Raw genomic sequence first — 23,315 nt, forward strand, 5'->3', positions numbered from 1 at the left:
TACTTTAATAGAGCTATTAATGGAATCATTTAGCTTATCCTGATTCTCAGAATTTTCTAAGTAAACCAACATGTCATAAGGAAATAGGAGTAGTTTTATCTCTTTGATGTTTGTGCCTTTTAATTTAGTTCTCTTCTCTCATTGTTTCTAGCATTTCTGGCACTATGTTAAATAACAAAGGAGAATCCTTGAATTGATCTTTTATTTACTTCTAGAATTTTTCCTTTAACAAATACTGCTAACTTTTGGCTATAAGCATAAATTTTTAATTGAATTTTTAAATGGCCCTTTTGTACCTATATTTTGTAGAATTATCACATATGCATATATGATAAAAATTCTACAAAAAAAAATATATATATATATATCCTGACCAATAGAACATTTTTCTCTATTTTTTTAGCTATCACGACACCCTCTTGATTCCTATAGAGTTTCATGATCTACTAAAATCTCCAGAACTTTTTTTTCATGGGCACTCTTGTCCAGGCTTACTTCCCTATTTCTGCATTTTTGAAGTTGAGTTTTGGAACTCAAAGTGTAGGGCTTTATGGGTTTTTTATTAAATTGCATCTTGTTTGATTCAGTCCCACCACTCCCACCTATTATGACCTTTTTGGACCTGGACTATCGTCTATTATGTTAACTGTCTCCAAGCTTCATGTCATTCCATAATCTGACAATCTCATCATAAATGTCTCCTTCTGAGTCACTGAAAAAAAATGCACATGGTCAAAGCATGAGCCTCTAAGGCAGTCCACTAGATCCCTTCATCTAAGCCAAGCTGATATACATCCACTAATTCTGGCTCTTTGGGTCTGGTCCACCTACCTATGCTTTTTGTCTAGCCCACATTTCTCCATGAGAGACTGTCATTGAGTAAGATGTCATGCATATTCAAGGATATGACCCTGGGCTATTTTTCCCTCCTTTTCTTATATAATAAAGGGAGGACTAATTTAGGCTACAAGAAATTATCATTCACTTTCACATATTATTCTAGATACTTAATAAAACTTTTTCCCCCTGAAGGTAGATGGGACAGATATATATGTGTGTGTGTGTGTGTGTATACATATATATTACAGTTAACATAATATACATATGTAGTGTTCAAGTCTTTATATTTTCATAGGGTGATAGAGTTAAAGTTAGAGGCCACTTTCATTTTGAAAATGAGGAAACGAGACTGAGGAAGTTAAGTAATTTGCCTAGAGTTCCATAACACTAAATAATGGAGACAAGATTTGAACTCAGATCTTGCTAAATCTAAGCCCAGCACCCTATACACTGTACCATCTTCTGAAAGCAAGTAAAACCTTTAATGAAGTAACTTGGTCTCTGTTGAATGCAATAGAATTACCTGTGAAATCAATTCTATATTGCTATAAAAGCTTGGAAGCTATGACGTCCATAAAAAACAAAACAAAACAAAACACCAGTCATATTTTTAAAATCCTGTCTTCTGAATAATATGATCTAGAAGAGGAAGCCAACTATTAATACTACAGACTATTCATGGATAGAGTACTAGACCTGGAGTCAGAAAATCTGAGTTTGAATCCTGCTTCAAATCCAGACATTTTCCAGATATATGACTCTGGGTGAGTCACTTAGTCACAGAGAAAGAAAGTAACAATGAAAAGCATCAGGACTCTGCTTAATGAACAATCCTGATTCTAAAGGACAATGAAACATATCTCTTGTCTTTCAGTAGTGAATGGTGTCCTTGAAGTGTGAAATGGCCAGTAGAGTTTGTTTTGCTGAACTATAATTCTTTGTGACAAGGGAGGTAATCACGAAGTGATATTAATGTAAAAGAAGGCATCAAAACAAAACACTGTCTTTTTCTGAAAAAAACAAAACCAAAAACCTCTTACTCCCCTCCTTTTAGTTCTGATTCCAAGGCAGAAAAGTCAATTTCCTCATTTAAAAAAAGAGTATAATACTAGCACTGACCTCTCAGGGTGCTTATAAAGATAAAATGTAAAAATTTGTAAAGCACTTTGCAAACTATATTGTTAATAGAGTTTATTATCATTATATTTATATTATTATAATTCATTATTGATGTTATTATTATTCATCTCACTTAGAAACCTCTGGGGACCAGCAATAAATACACATTAGTGGGGGGGGGCATACAAAATCAAGAGTTTTACTTCGCTTTATTAGACACCTGTGAAGACATGAGTTTGCAGATACAGTCCTGACAAGTTGTGAGCTGCTGCCAAGTGAGATTCACATTTCTCTTGTGCAGAGAGGTGATGGTGCACAAGGATTGATAGTTTATTATTTAGTTGAGGACATCAGGTGAGCAGTTTGACATTCTTATGCTCAACAACTCTTTCCACTCATTCTCTTAAGCCACTTTTAGCATGAACGTACAGTGTATCACAGCCACCAAGTCTTTGCAGCATGAAGTTCAGCCTTCTCGTATTAACATCGACTCCAGTCCGTATTGGTGCATACCGTTCCTTGACATACTGATGATAAGCCAGATGAATCTGGACCCGGAACTTTAATGGCTCAACTTGACCTACACAGTGAAGGGATAGGGTCTCCTTTGTAGTCTTTTCTCAGTCATCACTCTGCAAAGTTCCCTTGAACATTTTATGCCAACTTCTATTCAAGTTGAAACATCTTATTATTTCTTATCTGTATTATTTGTTTATTCATCCAACAACATTTATTCATGCTTGGTGTGTGCAGAGTGGGGAAGTTGCAAAGAAAATTCTACAGTCCCTGCCTTCAAGTTACCCAGATGACAGTCAGGGGGGCAATTCAGTGAAGTGGGTCAAGAAGATGCATCTTTTTTTAAAAAACTTTCTATAAGATTTGAACATGTATCATTAAAGTAGAGTGATCTAGTTCTAGGAAGTTTCAATATGGTTTTTTTAAGCCTACTAGATATATGAGAATTCTTAATGAGTTTATGTAATTGGGCTGCATTTCCAGAGTCCAGTAGAATTTCCGGTCCCATTCTATAGTTCATTGGGTTTGTGATCTAGTCTACCTGGCTTAAAGAGAGACATCTTGAATGCAAGGTAGGAGAATATTGACAATAGGAAAAGGAGAGAGGTCTGGATAGAGGGAAAGGTCCCTTCAAAGGCAATCCTACTTTTGAATAATTTATTCACACTTTAAAATGAAGAAAGGATGGAGTAATCCATCCTTCTTTCCTTTCCTTTAAATGCTGGCACACTGAAAATGCCACTTGTACATACTGAATTTTGGTCTTAGGTTTTTTTTTTTTACTTAGGCTTCAAGAATCATCCACATTTCCCAGAGAAATCAATGAGTTTAAAAAATCAGCTTTATTTTATATGGAAAATCAGACTGTCCTAAGAAATCAGAATGCTAACCTTTCAAGTATGTGTCAAAAGTCATCTGTAATTATTTTTCTTTTTCTTTTCAAAGGAAATAGTGAAGGGTTTGAAAGAATGCAGACTGCTGCTATCTCTGACCTGTGTGCTGATTTGGTGCAATTCATTCACAACAACATTCAGCCCTAACCATCTATCTTCTTTCCATTGGTCAGCCTTCCTTCCGCAAACATTGCATTGCTTACTGTTTTGTTTTTGGTTGTTGTTTGTTTTTTAAGCCTGTCATTAACCAGAATGATTGAAATGATATCAGTAACAATTCAGAGCAGAATGCATTCAACAAAAAGCAAAGAGCATTTTTATACAAGAAAAAAGCCTTGTAGAAATAAAAATTCTGTACATTATTCAAATATTGTATGTACATAAAATTATACTGTTCATGACTAAATTGCAAAGTCTTCCTTATTTATAAACTTTGGTTGGCAACACCAAAGAAAAACCTGTAATATTTAGCTTTTTAAGCATAGCAGGCAGCAAGAAATAGAATGCTAGCAAGCATACCTCTGTACTTGTATAAGAAATTTTTATGCCAAGTTATGTGACTAGCATTCTTGATTTATTCCTAGGATTTCATATTTCACATTCTGTGAGGGAATTCTGCAGAGATGTTAAGGTGAAAACAAGGGTGAAATGTGAAATGTTCAATGAATTTTGAAATATCCCTTAGAAGACCTATTAACCATGATAATGGGTTTGTAGTTCCAACTTGCATTTAAACAAAAATTTCTATTCATTCATGAAACCCCTTATGAATTTAAAGCTTAATGAATTTCATCAGATAGAAAATGCAGCTTTGTAGAGTCAGATTTATTGTGAACCAGATTCATAAAATCAATAGTTTTGATAGTTTGGTCCTGGATTTTGCATGAGATTGCTTTTGGAGAAATCATTAAGGAACAGATTATCTTTTTTAAAAATCTCAAATCTCTAATATACAAGACAGTTACGCAACTGCTATTTCTTTTGTCCTCAATTCTTTTCTTTCCTTTTTCTTACTGTATGTACTATGAGTACAGTGAGGTGGAAATCAAGCAAGACAGAGGTCGATTCCAACAAATCTTCATGAGTCAAAAAAATTTTTTTAAACCCTGGATAAGTTCTAAGGACTTTAACCCTCTACAGAGAAAAAGACCCAGAGACCCATTCTACAGAGGATCTTTCTTTTCAAGTCTGTTACTTAATCCATCATGCATATATTTGGAAAGCCCCCTTTAGGAAAGGAGAAAGACATTTTGAACTAAAGAAACTGATGAAACATTTCAAAGGAGGGCTTCAATTCTTACATTTCACCCACCATGCACTGATTTTATTCCTTCTCTAAATGGAGAAAGGAATAGCCAATATTTTCATGGGAAAGTTTGGCCCCCAAAATTAATTATCAAGTGTTAAAAACTTCAGGGGTGCTAGACTTAATCCTGTGAAGCATCACTGGTATCTTCTACTGAAATTAATCAGGGCTTTAATAGGAACTATTTAACATTAACATTTGAATTACATAGGTGTGAGGTACTACCAGGAGCTCAGTTGTGTACCCTGAATTATGTTTGGGCAGATCAGTTAGCCCCATCATTTATATCAGATCAAGTACTGTCTATTGAATTATTGCAGAACTTAATGCCAGGTCTCCCTCTACCTAGGCTATTATTACTGGATCAGAATACAGTTTATTAAAGATTTCATATTCCCTAGAAATTTAAAATATTTTACTGAAACTGTAACATCAGTGCACAGTATAAGGCAGTTTTCTCTGACTGGTTTTAAAACACTCCAAGCTCCCAATTAAGCACCACTTAAAAAACATGATGACAAAAAAAAAAAAAAGGTAATACATCTATACTTGAAGTTATTTTTATATTGATACTCAAAATTAAAAAAATATTAAAAATATTTATGATAAAAGAAGTCAAAAAAGTGTCTGTTGGGCTCTGGAATCTCATTTCAAACCTAAAAATACTGTAATAAAACTGCTTTAATTCCTCTCAAATGAGATCTGTTAAAAGACAAACAAATGCTGCAAAAAATAGATTTTTCATCCTCTGAAGGACTGTTTGACCACTTCTGTGTATTTGAGAATATTGAGGGAGAAGCTTCCCTTCTCTGACTGTCCCTGAATTTATTCATTTCTCTAGATTAGGCTTTTTTCTGACAATTTTAGGGTGTCGGAATCCCTACTAAAACATACCCCCAACCCAACCCCCTCCCCCCAATCCCCAATGTTTCCAGGTTCTCTCTGTTCCCATCTAACCTGCTGAAATTCAAGTGAGTGTAATGACAAGTATGGAAAGGAAAGAATGGAACCCTCAAAACCAAAGTGTGACGGGTAAGAGAGCCGAGGTGGGGTGGGCAGAATGGGAAATTGAGGGAGGGGAGGGCGGGAGGACCGGAGGGTGTGAGTTAGTAATTTAAGAAATCTATCCCCACTTTGACATTCTTAGAGGTGGGCATATCGATTGCCATGGCTTTGATCTCAGTGTCCCCGAACTGCATGAGTGTCAGGATCTCCCTCCGAGTGGCCAGGGGGACGTCGTTGGTCCCAGTGAGATCCAGACGGAGGGTCCCGCACTTCTTCACCCCGGGATCCGTGATGAAGTTGACGTCATCCTTCTCAGCGCTGTAAATGTTGATCAGAATGAGCAGCTGGGAGGGCTTGGCCGGAGTATAGCTCCGCTTCACTGTTTCTCCCAGGGCCACCGACTGGTCCGCCGAGATGAACTTGTCAAAGACGTCAGTGCACCATCTTGTGCCATCTTTGACCAACAACTTATCAGGCGGATGCTTTCCTTCGATGTAGCGGTTCAGGACTCCCACCCCGTAGGTCAGGGGCGAGCGTCGCACCTTGATGACGGCAGGGTCCAGGCCAAAGAGCACGGCTCCTTTGAGGATGGTGAGCCCCACGTCCTGAGGAATGATGATTCGGCACTTGTTGCCGAAGGCTGACTGCACCGCCTGCTGCAAGAGCGGGGCTTCGGCGAAGCCGCCAACCAGGAAAAGAAATTTGACGTCGGACACCTCCGGCTTCTCAAACAGGTCCCCTGAAAGGGAGAAACGGAGAGCGGGATAGGTCNTATAAAGATCAAATTCTTTTGTTAAGCATTCAAGGCTCTCTCCAACTTCCCCAGCCTCTCCCAGCCATCTTTACCTTTCCAGCTAGGTGGGATAGAGGTCAGGGTGCCAGGACTAAAAACCTGAAAACCTAAGTTCACCTCCTATCTCAGGTACTTACTTTTTATATATATATTATAAAATACATAATAATTTAGAATAAACATATTTTATACAATATATAAAATATATTTATATAAAAATCAAATTTAAAATATATAAAATGAAATGTTTTACTATAAATTATATATTATATATTTATATTTATAACAGATTTAATTTTAATTTTTAAAATAAATTTAAATATAAATTTAATTTTTAATACTAATATGTTCATAATATATTATGTAATTATAAATAATCAAGTGCGTGTGTGTGTGTGTGTGTGTGTGTGTGTGTGTGTGTGTGTATACTTGATTGACCCTAGGCAAAATTACTTTAACCCCTGTTTGCCTCACTTTCCTTGTCGATAAAATAATAACAACTACCTCCCAGGGTTGTTGTAAAGATAATATTTGCAAAGTTCTTAGCATAGTGCCTGGGAGATGCTTAATAAATGCTTTTTCCCTCCTTGCCTACCTCCATGCCAAAAAATGTATAAGTCCAGTCCCTATGGACTCCTAGGAACTGAGAATACAAAAAGGGGTGGGGGGGAAATGAAGCTATCCCTGTCCTCAAGAACTTCACAGTCTAGTAGGGGAATAGGAGATGGAAAAGTACACAAAATTTGAGTTAAAACAAGTTTAAGCACCTAGGAGAAACACACTGCATATTGTGGTCTGAGATCTGAGGGGGCAGGGTACCCTGATAGTTTGGGGAAATGAAGGAAGGCATGGAAAGAACTGGACCTGGAAGAAGGGTTTTTCCTCTTTATCAAGACTTCTCTATCTAATAAGGATTTAAAAGAGTAAGCTAGGTGGCTCTATGGATAGAGCACCAGGTCTGGAGTTGGGAGGATTTAGGTTCAAATCTGGCCTCAGACACTTCCTAGCAAGTTACTTAACCCCCTTGGCCTAGCCCTTGCCATTCTGTCTTAGAATTGTTATTAAGGAAGAAAGTAAGGGTTTTTTTTTTTAAGGACTTAATAATAACTCACATTTACACACTTTAAAGATTGCCAAGTTGGTTTTTTTTTAACTTAAAATAAACTTATGAAGTAGTAAAAAAAAATACAAATGAGAAAACAGAAATTTAAGGAGTTGCCTATGATCACACAGCCAGTAAGTATGTAAGGTGGAATTTGAACAAAGATTTCCAAATTTATTACATACCATTCCATGCCATACATTCTACAATTTAACAAATTGGCCCTTTTGCTATTCCTCACACAAGATATTCCATCTCTTCCCTCTTTGTCTTTATATAAGCTGTCCCCCAAATTAAATGTATTCCATTCTCATTTCTGCCTCTCAGAATTCTTTTTTTGTTTTAACCTTTACCTTCTGTCTTGGAATCAGTACTAAGTATTGGTTCCAAGGCAGGAGAGTGTTAAGGGCTAGGCAATGGGGGGTTAAGTGATTTTCTGAGTCAAAAAACTAGGAAATGCCTGAGGCTAGATTAGAGCCCAGGATCATAGAGTTCTTCAAAGTCCAGTTGAATTATCACCTCCTGTAAGAAGCCTTTCTTGATTTAGCTGCTAATAAGGATCTGAGGTAGAATTTAAACTCAGTTTGTCCTCAGCTGAGTTCAGTGTCCTATCTATTGCAACATTCTGCCTTAGATTATACTATGAATCTCCTAAAGGTCCTATGTGGTGCTTATCTCTAACTGGGCTGGTTTCTTTTACTGGAATGCACAAAAACCAGTCTATCTCCCATTGCACTGAATAACTGAGGCTCTTCTTATTGTTACTTACGGAGATGGTCGATGATATTGTCAATGGTTGGCTTAAAAAGGGCATTCATCGCATCTGGGCTCATCCTTAGCATTCCCTGGGAGGACCATTTCACAAAGTCCACACTGTAGCAACATTGTACAAAACAATTAGGAAATCATAAATGTGTATACAACATATAATAATCTATCTTTCTATAACATTTTCTGTACATGATCTTGAGACACAACAATTCTGTGAAATGAACATTGTCAGGATATTTAAAAATAAATAATTTTTACACATACACATAAATATATATATATATATCTACATATCATCCTAAAAAATTCCTTTCTATGGAATGAATTTATGAAGATGCATTTATAAAGTTATACTTTATATTTATGAAGATTTACTTATTTCAGTTTATGAAGATATATTCCCTCATTTTCTTCTTAATCTAAGTACTATATGACAAAACCAAACAAGGCACCAAACCTGTGTCATAGTTCAAAGGACTACACTGAGTTTGTTGCCTCATGAAAGCAAAATGTCCTCACTAACTTATTCCTCTCAAAATTAGGAATATTCCTAGGTCTCCTGATCCCATCTTCTCTCTTGCTCTCCATAAGTAAATTTGTAATTAGGAGTTCCATAGGGAAACCCACCTTAGGACACCATTGATTATTCTGGGAGAAGAGTATAAACATTTCTTAGACATGTTTCTTAGGTTTCTTTGTGGGAAACAGAATCAAACACAGGACATGTACCAGTTAGTGGAGAATATGCTTAACATCATTCTGCATAGAGGTAGTGAATGGAAAAACATAATTTTTATTTCTATAACTGTCTAAAGGTGACAAAAATGTCCCTTATGACAACAACTACCCTGTAAGGTAGAGAGTCTATCTACCATCATAAATGGACTAGCAAGTGAGAGCCTTGAAGAGTCACAGATTTAAGAGATGGAAGGGATTTTGGTGACCACATAGTTCCACCCATTCATGAAAGGAATCTTTACTCAAAAAGATACCAGATATAATGCTAATATTAGGCTTTCAAGGAGGGGAGAACACACCACCTCTTAAGGTACCTCATTCTACTTTTAGACAGCTCTAATTGGAAAGACATTTCTTCCACATCAAGGCTAACTAGGTATTTTTTTATTTCAGATTATAAATCAGAGAGCAAGTTTAAAAGAAATGGAATGAAAATGACTTGCCTGTTCCTTTTCCTGCACCACTAGGACCCCCATTCTCCACTACCCCTCCACCTGCCTATTGTAAATAGACTCAGAAATCTCTAGGAAACAGAAGCTCTCAAAAAAATCCTAGAAAGTTGTTGGGGGAAAGCTGCCTAAATTTTCTTACAGAAACAGTGGGATTTTTCTCCCCTGGGGAAGCTTGGATCAGCAAGAACTAAGTTCAATGTAGAATAAAAGGATGGGGAAGTCAGTCAGATGATAGGACGTAACACCTGGGCATCATTCTCTGGTACTTCTAACTTTTCCCCTTTCTTGCTTTACTCAGTCAAAATAAGTAGCTTATCTGCATTTCCACCACGATTCTTCTGAGTCTGCCATAGAATATTCCTCACCTGTCTAATTCTGAATAATCATTCACTAAAGCACTGACTGCCTAACTTACTCATCTGTCTAGAAATGATTTTTACTTACTTGCTTTTTCTCAAGGCATGTTCCACACTATGACCTCGAAACTTCTTGTAGTAGTCAATGAAGGAGAAGGGCAGGTTGATATTTAGGGGATTGGTTCTGTCAGGGGCAGCGGCCCGTTTGCGGGACTCAAAAGCAATCATTAAGTCTACCCAGGCTGCTGGACGTTTAATTTTAAATTGTTCGATAAAATCTTCTCCAAATATTTTACACAGAAGTTTTTCAAATTCGTAATCCACTCCCAAGGAACCATATGGTCCACCTAAATATAAAAAAAGCCCCAGGCAGTGATTAATTAGTAAACAATAAGTTCTGTGGGCTGTTGGATCAGCCCTTCTTAATCAGAGATGTCTTTCAAGATGTTGATACAGAAAATGGTAATCAGTAGGACTTCAGATGGGTAAGTAAGTCGTCTTTGGTTCATTTTTAAAACAAAATAAAGCCAGAAGCTCCTTTAATAAGAAAGTTATAATACCATCTCAACAACTAAGATGGTCTCTAAGTTCTCTTTCAACTCTAAAATTCTAAGACTGATTTTTAAAAATTGGGAACAATTTTATATATTATTATTCAATGTAGAAGTGTTCTAGAGTCTGAACTTTTAGAAAGTATTTTTATAACTATATTTCAATATAATTGGTTTCCCCTGTAATGCTATATATTTTATTTTCTGCACTTCCTGAAAATGGCTCCACAGACTTCACCAGCCTGTCCAATGGAGTCCAAATGGACCTACACAAGAAAGTTAAGAACTCCTATTGCAGGGGAATTTTTTTCCCTCAAAATAACTTTCATTAATTATAGCGATCTACTTAAATTACAGATCCTAGATGCATTGACTTTAGTAAATATCAAGTCAATGACATTTTAAGTTGCCAAAGGTAAGCAGTTAGGAAAGATCATGAAATTTCAATGATACTTTCTCCTTGGGAATTTTTTTAAATCTGGAAAAATTAGAAAACTTCAGTTAATGCCAGAATAATATTTGGATTTACAAATTACTAGGAACTATTCTCCATTTAAAGAAGCAGATCTTAGAATACACCCCAGATTAATTAGTAATGTTTAAACATAATGAGAACACAACTAACTTTTCTTTGGGCAAATCACTTAATTGATAGATTCCTTCCCATTTTATAATTCTCTAACTTTATACTACTCCCTCTCTAGAATTTGATCCTTGGTTGGCATAGGTGCTGAGAAGTATAGGTGAAAGCACTACATGAGAGTGCTGCAATAGTTGAAAGGGTTTAACATGGCTCCAAAGAACCTCAAATTCCAAGTTACCAAGAAGCTCTATTAGGTATTTTATTCTAGCGATGACATCTTTAGATTCATGGACTTCATAGCAATTATTGCTAAATGAGACCTAAGAGATGCTCTAATCTAACCTCTTCATTTTTTAGATGATGAGACTGAGACCCAGAGAAGTATCTAGCTCTAGTTCATGGAGCTCGTGACAGTTACTTCTTCTAAAATGGACATTAGTAATCTGTTGGCAGTGAGTTCCATCCCACAAGCTGGCATTCTCATAAATTTGAATCTCCTATTAATGACATATCTGAAAATAACCTTATTTGAAATGCTAGAAAATATTCCAGTCCTAGAGGAGTTCAAGGTACAAACAGATTCTAGAAGATAATTCACTGTTGAGTAGTAGCTTACCTGTTGACTTATACAGCTCTTTAAGGTGTCCTTCAGGTAGTCTGATCTGATGGACAGTGAGGTCCACTGTGCCTCCTCCACTGTCCACAACCACATATCTGTCACCTGTTGCAGAGAGAAACAACCATCTTTCAAATGGGTATCCCAGTTGGTACATACTTGGAAGCACATCCTGAAGGGGGATGAGCTTGGCACTCTAGCAGAAATCCATAAACAGTCATGATTAACAGAAAGAGGTTGCATATTTAGTAGCTCAAACTTGGATTACTCATGATTAGAATGTTTTTTAATAGTATCTACCAAATGGTAGGGGTTGAACATAGAGAGAAAAAATGAGAAAGAATGACAAGAGTGCAGCATTATTATTAAGCAAAGTTGTAGGCAGCTTCCAGACATAGTCAGGAAATTTGCTGCTATGTTAATGCGGTTGAAATGTTTAGTGCTTGATAACATGAAAACCCTGTCCTGGGACTATGGTGCTCTGGATCCTATCTGGAGAAATTCAGGTCCATTATAATTTCCCCTTAATAGCTTGAATTATTTTGTTTTTATAGCATGCAAAGTCATATCCTCCTCCCCCGATCCCCATAAAAAGGGAAATCTATAATCTTAATTTATTTTTATTTTTTTAAATGCAAAACAAACTTATGTGAATATATTTTTGCTAGGAGCAGCAAACCAGCAAAAGTAAAGGACATTCAAGGACTCTACCTTCCTCCAATTCAGACCAGATCTCTCCTATGACATTTTCCACCAAAAAGGTCCGACTCTGCCGATTACGACGTATGTGTTCCTTAGCTAGTTGCCAATAGAAAGAAAATGACTAAGTGTGAGAAGGCATGAAAAAGCCTACAGAGTTATCTATTCTAAGTATAGGCTAGTAGTACAAGAAAGGGATGTAACATTTTAAGTATCGCTTGATCAAAATGCCTAAATAAATACAAGAGAATTACAAAACCAGTTCCTTTTGGCTAAAGCTATTATTCCCTTCAGTCTTACGCCATTCATCAAGCTTATAATTAAAGCCTTCACCCTTATTAAAAGGTTTACAAAAATTCCCTTCTGCATGTTTGTTTGTGTTTTTTTGAGACACTGGAAAATGGCTATTTTCCTGGCACTGTTGTACTGAGTAGATCCAGGATAACACTGGGAAGCAGCCCTGCTGTGCCTTCAATTAGGTAATTTCACTTTAAGAGGTTATATCTGGTGGAAGTAATTTGGGATGGGTTTTCCAAGTCTAGCTGTGTAATGAAATAAGGCTCAAGTGCCACATTGCCTCCTGGCCATATTCCTGAAAATGATGAAGCCAATGCGCACTCCCTTTAACCACTGGGTGGCGCATTTACTACCTGACCGGACCAAGAAGTTTTGCTTTTTCCATTAAAAATTCAGAGGAAAGGCTCAAAGTTTAATATTAGTTCAGCTGTTGGGGGATGACTTATAACAGTAGTTGATCTTTTAATAGAAGCACTTCCCTATCTATCATTATCTCTGGTGCATTCCAGAAAAACTTATAAAGGATGCAAAGATAAATATGCTCTCACCTTCTAGATGGAACCAGAGTTGGTGGTTTGTCACTGGCCAGACAGCTGGTGAGTGGCAGGGCCCAGAATAGGACCCTGGTCTCCTAATTACCCACCTATCCAGTGCTCTTTTCATTGTACTTCATTGCATTGCCCTTCCTCTTGGATTCAAGATTAGTGTTGTATTTAAATTTAAATAAAACTAGTATAATCAGAAAGATAATATCTACTGCAATACCTATGGCTAATTTGTATTCACAGGATCCTAGATTTAGAGCTGAAAGGGACCTAGGGAGGTCCCAACACCCAATTTTCTCATTTTACAAATGAAGAAACAGATTTAAAGAATTTAACTGGATCAATATAAACAGAGACTTACACAAGAAGATTCTTGGGTTTTGGGTCATCTGAAGCTCTGCTAACATGTTTATAATAAAGTACTGGCATGAAATGAGATAATATGACTTCTGGGGAAAATATTACAATGTGAAAATTGGTGTTATAAAAAAAGCTTCTCAAACTCTTTCTTGGATGTCACTCACTGGGCTGTGAAGGCCTCCTCTCTGAAGATTAGCACCTGAAAGGATGCTTTGAGCAAATGTGGTTATTCTAAAATTTAATATACTACTAGGCAAAGGAATAGAGCACAGTAAATACAAGATGATAGTGAAAAATAAACAGAAAATAGAGCTTTCAAAGCACACATTTTCTGCTACTTCTTGGATTTAGTTTCAGAAGTACTGCATCAAAATTTCCTTAATATAGAATGAATTTATGCTGATGAAGGACTTGCTAAAATGATTAATATACCAGCAGAGTTGTTTCTTTTTAAAAAATTTAAATAAATGTGGCATCATGAATAGCTAAGTCGTTCATGTGTTATTTTGACAATGCAGAGAATTTTGCCTAAAATATATATTCATTTCTCCTGTTTAAAGAAAGAAGGTTCTCATGCTTTTTGCTTTAGAGGGTATCCTGCCCTTCCATAACTAAATTCTAAGCCAAGATTTCTTATCTAATCAAATGCTTTTCTCAATTAATTCTTGCTAAATTATGTTTCAAATTCATGTAAACCTAATGATGCTCATATGTGTGTTGTTAAAAGTATAGAATCATCCAGCCAAAATCTGATGTTTATGATGAAAAAAAACCACATTATTGATATTTAAGAGTTAAATGCTCTTTTATGTGTTGTGAAATTTTTTCATAATTTTAAAGTCTTTGATAGAAAATGAAGAGATACTTTTTCCCAATAGAGGTAGGATAGGTTCAGCAACCTCTTTGAAAAGGAATAAGGAATACATTCGAAGAGAAAATTCTGGGCTAGTTTAGCCAAAGGAATCTGGGTGCTAAGAGAGGTTGCCACTTAGTTCTCCACCAGAAAAATATTTTGTTTGAAACAAAATCCAGAATTCTCAGAGGGGTTCAATGGAGCATGGTCAGCTAAGAAAATACGGTTCAGGAGTTGCAAGTGAAAACTATTCGCAATGAACTCTAACTTCTCTTGTTTCTTCTCCTACTGTGAATATAGCCTTGGATATAGTTAGAGCTTTTAGCACAGGCTAAATTCTCTCCAGTGCATGAAAGGAACTTCTGAGATGAGTTCAGTGGGCTTCCTCCCACACTCTACGCTCTCATTTGAAAATGTAAGATGGTATAGACAAAGACATTCATTCCCCTGAAACTCTTCCAAATAGTTCTCATATCCCACTCTTGGGAAAGAGACCAAAGAGGAAGGAAGCCTCATTAAGCTCTGCAGTCCCCAAGAAGTCTTGATGAAGGGAAAAGAAACCTTAGGCACACAAAACAAGCTTGTGATTGATATGAATAATAACTATTAAAAAGGAATGGTTCATTTCAAATACAGTTCTATATGTCCCATTGCTATATACTTTTCTATCTATTGAAAAAAGCATTGGGAAAATACTAAAGATTGGGTTTTTCCTTCTAGTTTAACTAGATTTTCAAATAATGCACATAATAAGCTAATAATACATGGAAAAGTTCCAGCGAGTGAGTCAGATGTAAGTAAACAGCCCTAATAGATGAATTAAAAACAGGCAAGTTATGTTAGATTAGGAATCAGTTAACAGACAGGATTAACAGCCAAGTGTAATACAGAGCTAAGAACTCTCACGGCAGCCTGAAGTAGTATCCAGGGAATATTCCTTCCCATTTATCTGTTCTAATATGAATCATTTTGGAAGATGCTGAAAACAAACCTTTTCTTGGCTTATTTGGTTCCTCCAAGGGTCCAAGGAAGGGGGAGAGGGGGAAGGAGATCAAAGCAGATCTAGGTTGACCTCTTAGGATATTGTTCCTTCTTCTAATGGAATATCTCTAATGGAATCTAGTGAAATATATTTCAAGGAGCCCTTGATGGATTAACAATTAAAAAAAATAAGGGCAGAGAAAGTCAGAGAGAAAGAGAGTGCCATAGGGGAGGGAGAGAGAGAGGGAGAGGAGGAGACAGAGAGAGAGGTACCCTGTGCAAACCCAGCTCCTACAGTGTCACTGGAGGTGTAACCATTGACAGCTGCTTTGCTGCTCAAGTCTATCATCTGGTGGAGGCGCAGTTTCCTGCAGTAGATGGAGGCTGCTTCAGGCTCCAGAGCGATGATCAGCTGTTCTGGGTTTTCAGAGGTGGCCATCCCTGCCTGGAAAAAAGAGTCAATGAAGGACTGCTGTGGCAACCCATTCCGTTGCCTGTCTTTAAGACTTACACTGACATTGGGGAGGAAGTTGGGAGGGGATGCTGATATTCCGTGTTCTTTCCCCAAGCTGGTTTCTGCAGAATTCCTCCAAAAGACTCCAGTGTTGATTGAGCAATCAGGTGGAGCTGAAGTCAGGATCCCGTTCCAAAAAGTGTCAGGTTGTCCTTAAATCACATTAAACAGACGCATACTACACTCACTCCTATTTCTTCTTTTTTGACCCTGCCTTCCTTGTAGTTTACACAAGAAGAGCAGCAGATTTTGTGCAGGTTGCCCTTATGTCCTTTTAATCTATTAACCTAGAGAGTTCAGGTTGGGCAAAAATGAAATTTATGGATATTGACGGAGTCCACAGATATATCAATTTTGTACCTTAATTTGATTTTTGAAAATGGACAGGATCAGAACTTTATATCAGTAAGAGATTTAGAGGTGATGTAGTCCAATTTTCTCATCTTCCAGATAATAATGGCTAGTATTTATATATAGTTTTAAAGTCTATGAAGTACCTTACAAATATTATCTTATTTTATCCTCACAACAACCCTAGGAAGTATTTGCTAGTATTATTTATTGTCATTCCCATTTTACAGTTGAGGAAACTGAGACAGAGGTTGAGTGATTTGCCTTGGGTCACATAGTTAATCAGTGTTTGAGTCAAGATCTATTAAACTCTCTAGGTGCTGGTGCTCTAGTCACTATGCCACCTAGCTGCCTATAGAATATGAAGAAACTGAGGTCCAGAGAGGTAAATAAATCTGCTCAAGGTAAACCAGACACTAAAGCAGCAGAGCTGCAAACTAAAGGTAAATTGTTCATTTGCAACCTTAGGAAGTCAACAAATTCTAAGGGCAAAATCTGCACTCTTGTTTCTCTGGAATTTTTTTTGTATTGAATACTACCTGGAAAAAGGGGGGTCTAAGGGTTGGATTATCAACTGAATGTTGGGAAATATTTTAAATTCAGAAATTTTTGTTGCAAGAACTTTGACCTATCATCCCCAGAGCTTTAAACGAAGACAGTATTTGACCCTTCCATTCTAGTAATGAGATATGAACGTGAGCTCCTTGGAGGAAAAGCTCATCTGATGATATAGTAAAAGTATTTGAAGACCCTTATGGAGAAAGGATGGATGGAATAAGTATTTATTTATTAAGTGCCTACTATATGCCAGCAATTGGACTAAATCCTTTATAAATACCATCTCATTTGATCCTCACAACAAACCAGGACTTAAGCCAGAATAGTTCATAATTACCCTGTTTGAGCAGAGGTATTTTCAATCAAAGATTTCCCCCCCCCATCTTGATCACAGAGTCAAGCAATTGTTTCCTTTTCACATCCTGTTCCCTTCAAGCACTTGGACTATATACCACCTCCCTGAAATGTATCTTACTTCCACTTTGGAAGAACTATTAAGAGTCCTCTCTTGGGTCTTAAGGCTAATGCAGGGGCTTCAAGGACCACTCATGATTCATTCTCATTCTCTCTCTCTCTCTCTCTCTCTCTCTCTCTCTCTCTCTCTCTCTCTCCTCTCGTCTCCTTTCCTTTCCCCTTCCCTCTCCCTCCCCCCTATCTCTCTCCTTTCTCCCGTGTCTTTTTCTCTGTACCTCTTCTCCCTTTCTCCCTTCTAGGTGTCTTTCTTCCTATCCCTTTCCTTTTTTGCTCTGCCCCTTTTGGGTCTCTGTATCTCTTTCTCTGCTGTTTCTCTCCCTCCTGCTCTCTCTGCCTCTTTCTATTTCTTTGTCTGTTTGACTCTCTGTTTCTGTCTATCTCTCACCTTCTCTCCCTCCCCTATGAGTATCCAAACATTGAACAAACATAGACCTAAACAAGCTTTCTATTTGATGCTCTTTACTAAAATTAACTTGGTTAGAAACTTGTTGATTAGTAGAAAAATGGATTTGGCCAGTCATTTGTTTATTTTCATTGCTGACCGCTCCCTAAACTGCTCCTATTCATGCCATTCCAACTTCTGAAAAAAGGATCCTAGAATGAGCGAGTTCTTAATTAGACAAGTGAAGTTTAATGATTCCTTTCCATAAACTACAAAATGAAAGGAAGATTCCTTCAAATTATTTGAAACTCAAAAGGAAAAATTTAATTCTATGGTTTCCTTCACATACATTCAAATTTTTAAGAATCCTGAATAAAATGAAAACTAAAGAGAAAGGCACTTCATATAAAAATATTCCTGCCACACAAGACGGGATGCCTAGAATTACATCTGTAAGGTATGTGTGTGTGTGTGTGTGTGTTTTTAAGAATTTATTTATTTATTTATTTTTTGAATCCTTAACTTCTGTGTATTGGTGGAAGAGTGGCAAGGGTGGGCAATGGGGGTCAAGTGACCCGCCCAGGACCACACAGCTGGGATGTGTCTGAGGCCTGCTTTGAACCTAGGGCCTCCTGTCTTTAGGCCCGACTCTCAATCCATTGAGCTACCCAGCTGCCCCCTTGTGTGTGTTTTTATATGTAGAAATGTATCTAGTGCATCCCTCTGCCTTCATTTGTAACATAAAAGCAAGTTAAATGGGTATCTCTTAAAAATTTTCTCAGTGGCAAGTCCCAGAGTCTATTTGTATAGTTTTATGAATCAGAACGTTCGATTTCCTTGTCAACCTATATACTTTAATCAATGATGGGCTGAAATCACAGATGACGCCCCCCAAAACTATCAACATCTTATATAGACTCGGTTTCAGAAACATTCTCAAAGGTGTGTGACTTGCCACCTACACAAGGAAGACACTCAAAGAGATGGTTTATAAAGAGGCTGCCATTGTCCAGTCATGTCCAACTCCATGGAACCCCATGGAGTTGTGTCCATGGAATTTTCTTGGGAAAGATACTGAAGTGATTTGCCATTTCCTTCTCTAGTGTGCTGCCATTTTACCAATGAGGAAATGAGGCAAAAGGGAGTTAAGTGACTTATGCAGGATCAGACATCTAATAAGTGTCTGAAGCTGAATTTTAACTCATTTCTCCCTGACTCCAAACCCAATACTCTATCTACTATACTGCTTAGAGACATGATAAGATATGGCATCTTCCAAGTATCACCAAGGAGATTAATATGCATGTAATAAATGCAAGATAAACTGTGATCCTCATATTTGTGAGACATTATCATCATTATAGAAGGGTGATATAATCTAGAAAACAAAGGCACAAAGAGTCAGAATTCTAATTTCATCTGCACTAATTATAAATTTAATACACATTTTTAATCTATAATTTGCTTACCTAATTGGGCATAATAACACAGAGAGTCTGCTATGTGCAAATAATCAAAACTAGTTGTCTTGTCAGTTATGTCTTTTTTTTTTTTAAACCCTTACCTTCCGTCTTGGAGTCAATACTGTGTATTGGCTCCAAGGCAGAAGAGTGGTAAGGGTAGGCAATGGGGGTCAAGTGACTTGCCCAGGGTCACACAGCTGGGAAGTGTCTGAGGCCAGATTTGAACCTAGGACCTCCCGTCTCTAGGCCTGGCTCTCAATCCACTGAGCTACCCAGCTGCCCCCATCAGTTATGTCTTGCATTATAAACTAGGCATTCTGATTTGGAGTCTGTACATTAATAGGAATTGGTCCCCTATCCCTAATCCTCCCTAAGTGAAATGATAAAATATGATTTCTGAAGCTACAAAGCTGCTGTTGTTCAGTCCTTGTCATGCTCTTTGTGACTCTGTGGACCTTGGCACATCAATACTGTCCAGGGGGGTTTCCTGACAAAGACACTGGAATGGTTTTGCCATTTCTTCTCCAGTAGATTAAAGCAGACAAAGTTATTGACTTGCTCAGAGTCACAGGGCTGGTTAAGTGTCTGGGCCATATTTTAATTCAGGTCTTCTTGAATGTGATGCTCCATCGACAGAGCCACCAAACTGCCTCAACAAAGCTTAGAACCCACCAAAGGTCCAGAAACCCCATGAGACTCAGACCAAGCAGAAAAACTAATGCTTTCACCTTCTGCCCTTATTTTTTTAAACTGCAACCTAGTTACTGTGTTATAATTCCTGCCTCTCTCTCGTATGGTTTTCTTCAATAGAGATGGAAACTAGGCCCTTTGTATCCAAGCCCTTCTGGTGCTGTTTTTTCTTAAATTACAGAGAGCTTATTCATGAAAACTCCCCTCTTACATCCTTACTTTTCCATCCTTTAAATGATAGTTCTTCAGAATGTCTTCAGGTATTGAGGAGTGCTAGAATTTAGACAAGTGCTTCTATCTGGATGCCTCATCTATCTTAGGACAAATATTTTTTATGTTATGACAGGAAAGTAAAGTGTCCATAATTACTGAAATATTCATATGGTAGCTAGCACTGCCCTTGATTTAAAGAGCATAAAATCCAAAATCACAGAGTTAAGGAAGAAAAAAAAAATCTAGACTTTTGTTTACTGGAATACATCAGTCTGCCTTAGGTACATAGGTATAATAACATTGGGGTTGTCTCTCTCTAAGGCTCAAATTTTTGTTGTCCAGTTGATTCAAACTCTGTCATCCCACTTAGGGTTTTCTTAGAGAAACTACTACAATAGTTTGTCATTTCCTTCTCCAGCTCATTTTACAAGTGAAGAACCTGAGGCAAATAGATTGTTCAGGGTCACTCAGCTAATAAGTGTCTGTGGGCAGATTTGAACTCAGGTGTGCTATCCACTGCATCACCTACTTGTTCAAACATTTTACTTCAGCCCAAGAGGTTTGAATCTTACCTCCAGGAAGATGCTTTTCTCCTACACAATCTCCTACATTCTTCATATAAATTAGCTGTAATCCTGAAATCCACAAGGCACTGAAACAGTTAAAATGAACAAAAAACAGTGCCACTATGATCTATAGATTAGGAGCATAGACGAGGCAGTGCTTAGCACATAGCTGATACATAATAAATTATCCTCAGCAATAGTGGAATATTGAGATGGAAGGGATGAACCTGGAAAATCTATTTTTGTAACCAAGGCTGGAGAGAAGAGTAAAACCTAACATGAATCCTCTCTGAGACATTATTAACACAGATCAGGTCCTACAATTTGACTGAAAGTCAAGAGCATCACTAATTAAGCCTTCTTTTCCTCTATAGTCTTCCTTCTGCCTCTCCATTACCATGATCAGCAGAAGACCAGCACAGTGTGGTGGGTGGAAATTGTCTAGATTTAGTGTTCAAGGAAGGCCAGCATTTGATTCCCAGCTCTGCTAGTCATTACTTCTGTGCCCTCGGGCAAATTCATTTCTCTCTAGGACACAGTTTTCTCATTTATGAAATGAAAATTTTGGACAAGCTCAAAATCTATAATCTAGCATAACTCCAAAGTCAAGACTCTCTTTATTGATGGAATCCCATTGATTAAGTGCTTGGCACAGTCCCTGATACATGGTAGGTACTTAATAAATATTTATTGTCTAGTTGACTAATACAACCAAACTAGCATTTCTGAAAGATTAGAGCAGGACTAGCTCCTAACAAAAAGCAATAGATTCAAGATACAGAACAAGATGAACATTTACTGGTAAGACCAATGCAGGAATTTGTTTTGCTTGACTATACATATATTTTACAAGGCTTTTTCTTTCTTCCCTTTCTTCCTTTGTTTTTTTATTTATTTTTTATTTTATTTTTATTTTTAAGTATTTAATTACTTTATAGAGCTAGAAAAAATAATAACAAAATTAATCTGGAAGAACAAAAGGTCAAGAAAATCAAGGGAATTAGTAAATTGGAGGGAGGAAAAATGCTTATTAATTTAAAAGAAAAACAGAATAAAAGTTACATTAAAAAAAGTAAAAAAAAAAGGTTATAGTAGCAGGTGGGTAACAAAAGACTTTTAAATTACTTAACAAAAACAGATAATTACATTAATGCTAGCTAACCAGAGCTGAACATCCTTCACCAGGATTCCCTTTTAGAAAGATGGTAGAAAAAAAACAACAGCTCTCTTGAACTGCTCCTTCCACAATTAGTGTGAATCACACTCTCAGCATTAATTACTTAGTACCAGAAAGTGACCTGCCAGTGAAATCAGAGGTCCTGGGTTTAAATTCTGGTTCTGCCACTTAGAACTTCAGTAATTCTGGGAAAGTCACTTAATTTCCTGAGGCGTTAGGTTTCAAAAAGAATTTTGGGGGGGTGCGGGACGGGAGAGAAGATGGACTAGTTGTATTCTGAGGTAGCCAGATGGCACAGTGGATAGTCCAAATTCATCCTCAAACATTATGTAATCATAAGCAGTAAGCAAGTTGTTTTAACCTCAGACTACCTCAGTTTCCCCAACTGTAAATAGCATCTAATTCATAGGGTTGTTGTGATGATCCAATGATGTGGTGATGCTTGGATAGACCTTTGCACTGTGCCTGGAATGAGGTAGTTGCTTAATAAATATCTCTTGTGGCATCCCCACCCCATCCAGCTCTAGACTGACTGATGATGGATGTATGATCTACATGTCTGTGCTTCGGAAAGCCAAGGAGTTTTCTCTTCTCATCAGTATGTCATGTTTTGTTTATTACCAGCGGCTGCTCAGAGTGAGCAGCCAGCACAGCACTATCTCTGATGCATAAAATACGGTCCTTGTTATTCCCTCTATGATCTATTAAAAGACCCCTATAGTGTTCCCTTTTCTCCAAAGGACATTTTAAATCTTCTTTGAAAATAGATTATTAAAGGATGCCAAGCTCAGTATAAAAGAATATGGATTACCCTTGCGACTCTGAAATTTTAGAATGATATACCTATCAAAGCAGATGATACCCGATGTTTCTAGGAGAAAAGAAGTAAAAATGAATCGAGGCAAAATATATTTGGAGAGTGATCCCTCGCTAGTAAGTTTTCCAGTTTTCATTTGTTTGTTAAATTAGAGGTGCTAAAGAAGGATGATAATGCTAACAGGTAGACCCCAACTTAAGTGTGAAATGCAGAATAATATGCAGTGGGATAAAAATAAATCACACATAATTTGCTAAGAGACTGTGAGATCCATATGTGGAAAACAAAAGGAACATTTGTGAAATGGGAAAAAATTATGAGGTCAACTAATAGCCACAAATTGTGCCTTGATTTCCATATTAACTGAAATTTAAACAGATATTCAAAATCTTGATTTATGAAATACTTGTATAGGAATTGTACGGAATGGACAATTGTGACATAAGCTGGAAGATCTCCCTCCTTCTTTCCTCACTGAAGCCTATATAAAACAATCAAACAAAAATGAGCTGAGTTAAATCTAGCCATGAAAATTCACACCAGTTGTTCACTTGAGTTCTACTCATTGTGACTCCATGGACCAGACCATGACAGGCCTCTCTATCCTTCACTGTCTCTCAAGTATGCTCCTTGCTCTGAGGACACTATCTGTCTATCTCATCCTCTACAGACCCCTGATGGATCCCCTAAAAAGTCCATGACTAGCATGTTCCTTCTGCTTTCTTCCATTCAGA

General features: G+C 37.2%; 1 protein-coding gene across 1 annotated transcript in view; it reads right to left on the reverse strand.

Moving 5' to 3' along the window:
• Window positions 1–5,685: 5,685 nt before the first annotated feature.
• HSPA12A (heat shock protein family A (Hsp70) member 12A) overlaps window positions 5,686–23,315 on the reverse strand; it is a 95,395-nt gene continuing 77,765 nt past the window's right edge. The window contains exons 7-12 of the mRNA XM_044665617.1: window positions 15,650–15,821; window positions 12,353–12,439; window positions 11,642–11,746; window positions 9,980–10,238; window positions 8,344–8,447; window positions 5,686–6,418 (exon numbers count right to left, since the gene is read on the reverse strand). Of these exons, the coding sequence (XP_044521552.1) occupies window positions 5,781–6,418; window positions 8,344–8,447; window positions 9,980–10,238; window positions 11,642–11,746; window positions 12,353–12,439; window positions 15,650–15,821 (1,365 nt within the window). The 3' untranslated portion in view covers window positions 5,686–5,780. The remainder of the gene's footprint in view (window positions 6,419–8,343; window positions 8,448–9,979; window positions 10,239–11,641; window positions 11,747–12,352; window positions 12,440–15,649; window positions 15,822–23,315) is intronic.

Source organism: Gracilinanus agilis, chromosome 2 (genome assembly GCF_016433145.1).
Source record: "Gracilinanus agilis isolate LMUSP501 chromosome 2, AgileGrace, whole genome shotgun sequence".
Classification (NCBI taxonomy): domain Eukaryota; kingdom Metazoa; phylum Chordata; class Mammalia; order Didelphimorphia; family Didelphidae; genus Gracilinanus; species Gracilinanus agilis.